Here is an 11,013-nt window from a genome sequence, read left to right on the forward strand (position 1 = left end):
TCCGAAGTTTTGCGGCCAAACATGATTTCCGGAATTCAACTCTAGAAAAAAGTTAAAATTATGGCCAAACATTATCATCTATAGATTTTATCTCTATTTTTCAAAAGTATGCAAAAGTTGTTGGATGTGTGTGAACATAGTACACATTAGTAGCTGAAAAGAAAAGTAAGTTATACTTATAAATGTTGATACTCTTAACAGTGTGAGACCTTTTTCGCCTAAAGCGATATCACACAATGCTAAAAATATCTCTGTGTTATCTAAACCCAACAACTTTAGCCTTTAATGTTAAACTTGGATCTAATATTTGCTCGTATATTCTCAACTTTATAGACAAAACATTAGATATCGCCGTCTAACGTTTGAAATAACTTGCAAAATTCTAGACTAATCATCTAATGTTTTCTCAGAAGATTTTCAATTTGTTCAAAATAGATCGTTAGATCGTGATTTAAAAGCTCCGTACATTATAAGAAAAATAAATGGATAAGGGTCAAATATACCCCTGTACTATTAGAAAAGGGTTAAATATACCCTTCATTATACTTTAGGTCCAAATATATCCTTCCTGTTATACTTTGAGTCTAAATATACCCTTTTGTTATACTTTGGGTTCAAATATACCCCTTCTCGTTAAAATTGTCCAGGATGGACATAAGATCCGACGGTGGACACCATATTTACACGCCACTCGCCACCCTAACCCATTTACCCCTCTCTTCCTCTTCTTCTTCCATCACTATCATCTCCTCCCCCTTCAGAAAAGCAAAGACATCAAACTATGATTCGTACCTGATAAGCACAAATTAGTGGGTTCAGATTAGTCATTTTAATTTGCAAAAATTTGATTATTACTTCGTAAACACAAACTAATGGCTTCAAATTAGTATTTCAGATTAACAGAAATATGATTCTTACTTAATAAACACAAATTAGCAGGTGCACATTAGTCATTTAGATTTGGATAAATCTTATTACTTCATAACCAAAAATTAATGGGCTCAAATTAGTCATTTAAATTAGCATAAAATTGATACTTTCTTCTTAAACACAAATTAGTAGATCAGCTTTCAATTTTACAACTTATATACAAGCACTTATTGATTAACGTCACAGGTATTCGTTGGAACATAGTGCAAAAAGAACAACATGTTAAAATGATAACGAGCAAATATACCAAAGTTGAGATTTTACTGATTTGATAATAAAACGCATTATAATGGGTTCGTATTAGTCATTTAGATTTTTAGAAAATTGATTCTTACATTATAAAAACAAATTAATGGGTTCAAATTAGTTATTTAACTTAACAGAAAATATATTCTTACTTCCTAAACACAAACTAGTAGATCCACTTTTCACAACCTTTGAAGGGGGAGAGAGATGGTAGTGATGGAAGAAGAAGAGGGGTATACTAATATTATAGGGGTATACTTGATCATTTTCTGAAAAATAAAAGGGACCCATTACCCCAGAAAAAGGACAATTGGTGAAAAATTTTAAGAATAAGAGAAAAGAAGTTGCTAAAAAGGGAAAATCGTGCCTGGAAATTACTCAGAAAGCTAAACTCATTTTAAAGGAAATAAAAACCCAATATGACAGATTAAAGTTGAAATCAATAGCGTAGAATTTACCTAACAAAGGGTATCCCACTTGAAGTTTCCTCTTTGTCCTTTTTTTTTAATTTTTGGTGGTCATTCATGTCTAAGTCAAGGCCATCAAATTTCTAACAACCTTCTTAGCATATTCAAAGAGATTACATGTAAAAAGGAGCATAATTGGAGCACACTAATTTTTTTCAAATAGTATTATTTTATCTGACATTATTCGACAAAAGAATGTATTAAACTACTCATTTGACTTTCGTCTTGTGTGAGTAATACCAAGAGAAAAAAAAAACTATGCAGTAATTAATTTTATAGGTAAAATTCAGATTAATTAACGTTAAATTTGAATTTCTGCAAAACTTAAAAATAGATAAATAAAACTGTACCAGAAATGCTGGTCAAATGCACTTTGTGGACGCTCTGTTTGACTCGTGTTTATTCGGTCAAACGCCGGCTTTGGTGGAGTAAATAATTATACTATTACATATAAAAAGAAAAAGAGTAAATATATTATTATCTTTTTTTGGGTCAAAGAATTATTATTATTACTATTATTATACAAATAAAAATAAAAAGTGGCCCTAACGAGTAGCAAACGGGTGGATTTGCTTTGTTAGATAACCCTCCACTATTTTTCCATTGAATAGTAATTTTCAAATGTTTTAAAAGCTTTATTTGAAAAAGATTTTTTTTAAAAACACTTTTCAAAAAATACTTTAGCTAAAAGTTAGCTATATTTTGTGTTTGGCTAATTAATTTTAAAAGACTTTTGAGTTGTTAATAATTGTTTGGCCAAGCCTTTTAAAAAATGCTTCTATGCGTATTTTTCTCAAAAGTTTTTCAAAAAATACTTTTGAAAAAGATATTTTTTTGAGCTTTTGAGAATCGCGTTTCTGCTACTCCCCAAAAGACTTATTTTCTCCCAAAAACTTAATTGGCCAAACACCTCACTTTTTTAAAATAAGACTTATAAAAAAATAAGACTTTTGGAGTTAAATAAACTTTTACCAAACAAAGCATAGGTTGCTTTCATATTCAAATTTTTCTTTATATGGGATCCTAAAATTCATGTATAGATTTTTCCTTTTCAACTTCCTATATTTTCCCTCACCGAAAGAGAAAGAAAAAAAAAAAACACTCGTACATAGGAACTAAATATACTCCCTCCATCTATTTTTACTTGTCATGTATGTTAAAAATAGTTTTACATTCTTACTTATACAATGCGGAAAATCAAGAGATAATTTATCATTTCATACTTATTTTACCCTTATTATTACGAGCGTATTGCTTGACTTGTTTTTATTCTCTTGTGATATTGATTATTCGAGCCTCCGCTCTTACCTTTGTGTTCTTTTTGGCTCATTTTCGAACTTCTTTTCATTCTTCTTTGACATCTACGGTAGAGATTGAAGGGAAAGTATCTATATCGATAAATGTCTCTATATCAAATTGAATTTAGTTAATTGAACTACCTGTTAAATTGGAAAAACTTGAAGAATAACACAAAATGTCAATTTTTCCTGCCTAAATGATAATGATGCAAATGTTGAAAGTTAAGTTGGAAAATAATAGGAGAATACGTAAGCTGTCATTTTTTTAAATGGTACTTCTACAAATATCGAAAGTTTTTATGCCGTAGAAAATACTATTACGCAAAAGAGAGATGAAGCCAAGAAGCTCTTCAAATTCTTAGCACATACATTGAATTGAGAAATTATTCAAAGATTACTCAACTTATAGTGTAATTATAGAAAACCATCAAATTAACTAATTTTCTAACTATGGAATCTCTCCATTTTCACTAAGTATCCTAAAGTATCATTTTTGCCCGACCGAAAACCATCAGATTCCACAAAAAGAAAGATTAGTTTGATGATTTTTCTGTAATAATCAACTAACCCTTGAATTGATTATTAAAATTCTCAAGACAAAACAGTAATGAAGATTGTGACAAACTTATAGCCTGTTTGCCAATCTTTTTTTCCTCCAAAAATGCTTATTTTTTTTTTTCAATAAGTGCTTATTTTAAAAAAGTAATGTGTTTGGTCAAGCTTTTGGGAGAAAATAAGTGTTCCTGGGGAGTAGCAAAATTAGTTTTTTCAGAAGCTAAAAAAATAGCTTTTGCTCAAAAACACTTTTGAGAAAAATACACTTAGAAGCACTTTTTAAAAGCTCAGCCAAACATTAATTGTTGTTCAAATGTGTTTTTTAAATTAATTGGTCAAACAAAAACTGTTTTTCACTAAAAATACCTTTTTGAAAAGAACTTAAAAAAATACTTTTTAAAATAAGTTGATTTTAGAAGTTTGACCAAACGGGCTATCAAAAGCTGGCCGTGACTAATTGAAGTTCAAATTAGTAAGATGGTCTATTATGATAACGCAACAAGAACATATCAACCTAGTTTTATCGTTATCCTTCTTAAAGACAAAAGAAAATTAAATTCTTAAATACTACTCCAAAACGAAAACATATACTATGTATAAAAAACAATTGTTTAATTGGTATGCAATTTAAAGCTTCAAACGAAAACAATATGTTTATTTTGGAGGAAAGAGAGAAGTTAGTTCAAACCCCTATTTTTATGTATATGTATATGAGTTTAAGTATTAAAAGTCTTTCAACAAACTCAAACAACCCCTGCTTTAGATTCTTGAATGTAGGTCATTGATGCAAAAATTCGGAAATTAAGTGACAAAGCATAGCCATCGGGATAGCTGATCTTCTAATTAAAACATAGATATAAAAAGAAGCTTGATTTTTTTTTTTTATTATTTTTTTTTTTTACAGAATAAGGCTTTTGATAGTTTCTCCAATATTTGCTAACGAATCAGCATGTGCAAATTATTTTACTAATTATTTTTCATAACAAGTATTGAAATGTAATGTAGCAATTTAGTAGGAACAAAAACCGAACTACCATTATGCATGCTCCACCCAGCTAGTAATTTTGCATATATGTGTATATATTATTGGGTGTCGTTTGGTAGCAGGAATATGTTATCCCATATAGATAGAATTGGGTGAGACATGATTGGATAACTTATTCCGTCTTTTATCCCGCATAGATGGGATTGGGTGAATCTACGAAAGGTTTATCCCACCGATCAAACACGTAGAGATTAATTTGATCCAAATTAATAATAATCTCATCCCATCTTATCTCTCCTACCAAACGACCCCTAAATATCCAGTTAACCAAATAAGAAAAACCCCCCTTTCAAATTCACCAACCCACCTCCCACCCCCACACACCAAAACTTTTGAAAGAGCCAAATGTTTAATATCATCAAATCCCTCATATTTTCTCAATTTTAATTAGTCTCTCAACAACCCGAAAGCACCAAACCTTTTCCCAAATCCACCAACCACTCTAAAAAACCTTTTGAAAGTCATGTTGCATCCTTTCCCCGCGTTGTCGTCAATCTCAACCGCACATTACCCCTCCAATCAAACGGTCCATATTAACCTTTCCCTATGTTCACCTACCAAAAATGATGAAAACATTAATCACACGGTCCATATTAATGAATCATTTGAGAGGGGTCCCTTATCAACTCACCTACCATAAACTGTACCCATTCCCTCTATTTATACCTCAACTTACATCTTCAATAATCAGGATCTTTCTACCCATCCTCACATTTAATTACATAACTCTCTCCAACAATTCTTGTTCCATACAAATTTCTTCAATCTTTTCACTAAACCAACCAACCTTTTACATTTTCTTGATTCATTTCACCAAAAACCCCAACCCCTTTACATTTTCTTGATTCATTTCATTAAAGAAACCAACCCCTTTACATTTTCTTGAAAAAATGGCTGGTGTTATTAGTGAAAATGGTCATCAAGATTTGGAGTTTTGCATCAAAGTTGATCCATTGAACTGGGAAATGGCAGCAGATTCATTGAAAGGGAGCCATTTGGATGAAGTGAAAAAGATGGTGTCAGAGTTTAGAAAGCCAGTGGTGAAACTTGGTGGTGAAACATTGACAGTTGCACAAGTTGCTAGTATAGCTGCTAGGGAAAATGTGAAAAATGTGAAAGTGGAACTTTCTGAAAGTGCAAGGGCTGGTGTTAAAGCTAGTAGTGATTGGGTTATGGAAAGTATGGGTAAAGGAACTGATAGTTATGGTGTTACAACTGGATTTGGTGCTACATCTCATAGGAGAACTAAGAATGGTGGTGCTCTTCAAAAGGAACTTATTAGGTAAAAACACTTTACATCTAACTTTCTTTTGCCTTATGATCAACATATGAGATCTAGTACTTAATTTGTTTCAATTTACGTGAAACTCTTTTTAGTTCGTTTAGACAGAATAAATTTTTAAAAAAGTTAAGAATAATGAAATTATTCTTCTTAATGAGAAATTCTTTATAGCTTATGCATATGTAAGAGTATCAGTGTAAAAAGTATTATAATCACACAAATATCACGGTAATTTAATGTCATAAATTTGGAGTATTTTTCTTACCCATTCAGATAAATGCACATAAATTTAGACATAAGTTTTAGATATGTTCTCTAACGTAAATAAATGACTTACTAGGGAAATCAGGATTCTTTTTTGGGGTGGATTTGCAATAAGCTTTGTTTTAAAACCGTCTTTTTCTGGAGATCCTGTTTCTATGAACTTTGTCGGTAGGAATCTACAATTTGGATTACGTAGTTTTTGCATGATAGGTAGAAAAGATTATTTTTTTATATTCTATAACGATGGCAGAAGATACTTGATATTGGTAATAGACTAAAATGATTCACTATTTTTTTGCTAAAGTTCTCTGACTTCCAAGAAATAGCTGCCTAAACCTTTTTTACGAAAAAAAAATATTTAATGTAAATTATTGTTAAAAGAAAATAGGTGGACTTATGTAGGGTAAGAAATAAGTGGTACCATCCAAGGTGTTATTTATTGGTCAACAAAGTGAAATGAAAACTATGTGGACCAGAATTCAAATATTCGTAGCGAAAAATATATACTGATAGCTGATTGTTTTTAATTGCCTAAATCTTGATGAATTTAATTTCCCGATACACACTGAATCTCATATATTTGGTAAAACAGTCGAAATTCACTTAAAATATTATTATTTTGTTTTAATAAAAAGGAAAAGAGTGTGGGGTATATTTTTGGGCCAGCTGCAGAGATGATTAGAGAGACACGTGGGCACATGCAAATAGTTCAGCCTTTCTACAGTATTGGTGTCGGGGTGCCATGTGCTACCTTCTTACATTAGGGAGCCATTTGGATGAGGCCTTAAAATAATAAACATAAGCTAAAAACATAAGTCAAAAAAAAAAAAAAAAGTTAACTTATTTTTTTTTTATAAAATTTGTTTTCAAAATTTTTAAAACGCTTTAAAAGTTAAGGAAAGCTACCAATTATTTTTGTAGGTTTATTTAAATACAAAAATGAATTTTTTTTAAAAACAAAAAAAAAAGTTCTAAAACAGCTTATAAGCGACTTATAAGCCAATCCAAACGGGCTCTAGATTAGATTTATTTTATAAATGACAAATTCCAATAAATGCTGGCGTAATATGGCCTAAATAACAACTTCGTACAATTTTTTCCTCTCTTGGGAAAATTGACTTTTCTATAGTAATTCATTTTTGGTCACTTGTCTTAAAAGAGAAGATTAGAAGTGTTTGGCTGCTTTTAGGTCTTGATTTGTTAGATTCTGGCAGAAAGGTGGTTATTCTGAAGTGCTTCAAATTTTCCCACACGCTCGAAAGTGTTTTAGTCGAAAATGATGTGACATAATACTAACGAGTAATGACTATAACGTTTTTCAAGTGTTTCCTTTATTCTTCCTACAGAATTCTGACATAACGCCCATACCATAGAAAAAATACTGTCCAATTAGAATACATAATAGATTGCTTAAATTACTCTGACATGATGAGTGGACATATCTGACCTTGATTTAAATTGGTTTGGCAGGTTCTTGAATGCTGGAGTTTTTGGCAATGGAACAGAGACATGTCACACATTGCCACAATCAAGTACAAGGGCAGCAATGCTTGTTAGGATCAACACTCTCCTTCAAGGTTACTCTGGCATTAGATTTGAAATCTTGGAAGCAATCACCAAATTGATTAACCACAATGTCACTCCATGTTTGCCCCTTCGTGGGACCATCACTGCCTCGGGTGATCTTGTCCCCTTGTCCTACATTGCCGGATTACTCACTGGTCGCCCCAATTCCAAAGCCGTGGGACCTGATGGTAAAACGCTCAACGCTGAGGAAGCGTTCAAAGTTGCTGGAGTTAACGGTGGATTTTTCGAGCTGCAGCCTAAGGAAGGCCTTGCCCTTGTGAATGGTACAGCTGTTGGTTCGGGCTTGGCCTCGATGGTTCTGTTTGATGCTAATGTCCTCGCGGTCTTTTCTGAAGTTCTCTCGGCGATTTTTGCTGAGGTGATGAATGGAAAGCCCGAGTTCACTGACCATTTGACGCACAAATTGAAGCACCATCCTGGACAAATTGAGGCTGCTGCAATTATGGAACACATTTTGGATGGCAGCGCTTATGTCAAGGCAGCTCAAAAGCTTCACGAAATGGACCCTCTGCAAAAACCAAAACAAGATCGTTATGCTCTTAGAACGTCACCCCAATGGCTCGGCCCTCAAATTGAAGTCATCCGTTCTGCAACCAAGATGATCGAGAGGGAAATTAATTCAGTGAATGACAACCCTTTGATCGATGTTTCAAGAAACAAGGCGATACACGGTGGCAACTTCCAGGGCACTCCAATTGGTGTCTCTATGGACAATGCTAGATTAGCCCTTGCATCGATAGGGAAATTGATGTTTGCTCAATTCTCCGAGCTTGTCAACGATTACTACAACAACGGGTTGCCATCTAATCTAACCGCAGGAAGGAATCCAAGCTTGGACTACGGTTTCAAGGGATCTGAAATCGCCATGGCTTCATACTGTTCAGAACTTCAATTCTTGGCAAATCCAGTGACTAACCACGTACAAAGCGCGGAGCAACACAACCAAGATGTGAATTCCTTGGGCTTAATTTCGGCAAGAAAAACTGCCGAAGCTGTTGACATCTTGAAGCTAATGTCATCCACATACCTCGTCGCACTTTGCCAAGCTATAGACTTGAGGCATGTGGAAGAGAATTTGAGGAACGCGGTGAAGAACACAGTGAGCCAAGTAGCTAAAAGAACCCTCACAATGGGTGCCAATGGAGAACTTCATCCATCAAGATTTTGCGAAAAAGACTTGCTCCGCATCGTGGACCGTGAATACCTATTCGCCTATGCTGATGACCCTTGCAGTGCCAACTACCCCTTAATGCAGAAACTGAGGCAAGTACTCGTTGATCACGCTTTGCAAAATGGGGAAAACGAGAAGAACGCAAGCAGCTCAATCTTTCAAAAGATTGTAGCTTTTGAGGACGAGTTAAATGCCGTTTTACCAAAGGAAGTCGAGAGTGCAAGGGCCGCGGTGGAAAGTGGGAACCCCGCGATTGCAAACAGGATCAAGGAATGCAGATCATACCCGCTCTACAGGTTCGTTAGGGAAGAGCTCGGAGCAGAATTGTTGACAGGAGAGAAAGTGAGGTCACCAGGGGAAGAATGTGACAAGGTGTTCACAGCAATGTGCAATGGAGAAATTATTGATTCATTGTTAGAATGTCTCAAGGAATGGAATGGTGCTCCTCTTCCTATCTGTTAAGAAGTGAAGCACAGTTTTTATGTTAATGTTTGTCAATTACTTGCCTATTTTTCAATTAATTTTTACATTTACTTTTTCTTTTTGGGGGTTGGTTAAAATGTAAACTCCCTTGATTATGTTGGTTTGTAGCTATGTATAAGTCTCTTTTTTCATCAGTGAAAATAAATGAAAAGTGAACATGTTCTTATATGTTATGTTCCTGATACTTTTGTCTTTCATTGTTATCTCTTTCCTAGTGCGACGCTCTTGTAATTTAGTCATATAAAGATTCCTATAAACAACACTCCATAATGATCAAACCATAAGAAATCAGAGGGGACAACCAAATTGAAAAAATCCACTATTTCCTAATCAACACCAAACTGCCTCTCCAATTAAAGAGAGAGAAGGAAAATTTTACAGTACCCTCTAACAATGACTGCATATATACACAATTACAAGATAAAGATAGCAAATCAAAGTACTGTAACAATTGTGCATAGTGTATACTTTTCAAAATTAAATAAGAGTAACTTTGTAGTAGCAATTTTAGTTTATCACCCCTAGAAAAACTTTTCAATTTAACCAATTCGGAATGTCCGCTTAAAGGCCTGTTCAAATGAAATTGGATCGCAGCTTGTCCCTAATTTCCTTCCTCCTTTTTATGTCAAGTCAAATTTAAAATAATCGTTTTGACAGCTCTTATTAGTGACCTAACAGAAATTATTTTTACTTTCCTAATTTCCTTCCTCCTTTTTATGTCAAGTCAAATTTAAAATAAAAACTCTACTTGTATCATTTTCCCTTCCCTGATGCGAAAAGAAAAGATTAAATAGGGAATGAAGGAGGGTGCTTTTCAGGTCCCTTGATTGGATTCCTGCTGGGAAACTCACAAAATAAATCAGTATAATAATAAATATTATTTATTTATCAAAGTAAAATTACAATACTTGAAAAAATAAATATTACTATGATAATTTATTTACCAACAAAAGCACAATAATAATATTATTATTTACTTAGCACCTAAATATTACTACGGTAAATACACAGTCAGAATCGTTCCTAATTATTTCTTGTGAAATGTTTCTCAAATTAAACAAGCAATAGAGTATTATAGTTAGAAATAACAACAAAATTTAAATAATACGTTATATAATAATAATAATAATAATAATAATAATAATAATAATAATAATAATAATAATAATAATAATAATAATAATAATAATAATAATAATAAGGCTTTGTAGTAGGTAATTATTATTGGAATCCGTTCATGGTTATACGGATGGAGGAAAATGGAAAAGCCAAAAAAGAAGAGAGGATAGGCGTGTGTTTAATAGGTGTTGATGCTCACTGATTGTGTGTGTATAATGGATGGCAATGTTGAGGCTATTTATAATAGATGAGAAATGGTAAACGATGACAAGTGTTAAAGACACTTGCCTTGAATCAACCATGCATATTGCCACATATATTTTCACTTCCCACTTCTCCAAGTAAAGCCATTAGTCACAAAATATAATTTCACTTGCACTATAGATCATTGGCATGACACTTGGTGTCTATGTGTCATAATCTTTAAAATATCACAACAATCCCCACTATTTTAAAGATTTGTAAGGAAAAAATGTATAACTTGCTAGATTTGCATGTCTGAAATGCAGTAGGTTTGGTGACTTTTGGGCTATATGTCAAACTTAGACCGATAAAATTTAACTTAC

The 11,013-nt window shown here is 33.0% G+C and overlaps 1 protein-coding gene across 1 annotated transcript; it reads left to right on the forward strand.

The window, feature by feature from the left end:
- The first annotated feature begins 5,227 nt into the window (after nt 1-5,227).
- Nucleotides 5,228-9,496, forward strand: LOC132049702 (phenylalanine ammonia-lyase). Its single transcript, XM_059440606.1, has 2 exons — nt 5,228-5,823; nt 7,558-9,496. The coding sequence occupies exons 1-2, from the start codon at nt 5,432-5,434 to the stop codon at nt 9,305-9,307; spliced, it is 2,142 nt and encodes a 713-aa protein (XP_059296589.1). The 5' UTR covers nt 5,228-5,431; the 3' UTR covers nt 9,308-9,496.
- The last annotated feature ends 1,517 nt before the right edge of the window (nt 9,497-11,013 follow it).

The sequence above is a fragment of the Lycium ferocissimum genome, chromosome 3, assembly GCF_029784015.1.
Source record: "Lycium ferocissimum isolate CSIRO_LF1 chromosome 3, AGI_CSIRO_Lferr_CH_V1, whole genome shotgun sequence".
NCBI classification, from domain to species: Eukaryota; Viridiplantae; Streptophyta; class Magnoliopsida; order Solanales; family Solanaceae; genus Lycium; species Lycium ferocissimum.

Bases quoted from the DNA above. Each gene is read 5' to 3' on its own strand.
- LOC132049702 (XM_059440606.1), top strand. From the start codon at position 5,432: ATGGCTGGTGTTATTAGTGAAAATGGTCATCAAGATTTGGAGTTTTGC. The intron at 5,824-7,557 runs GTAAAAACACTT...TTGGTTTGGCAG, and splicing joins CTTCAAAAGGAACTTATTAG to GTTCTTGAATGCTGGAGTTT.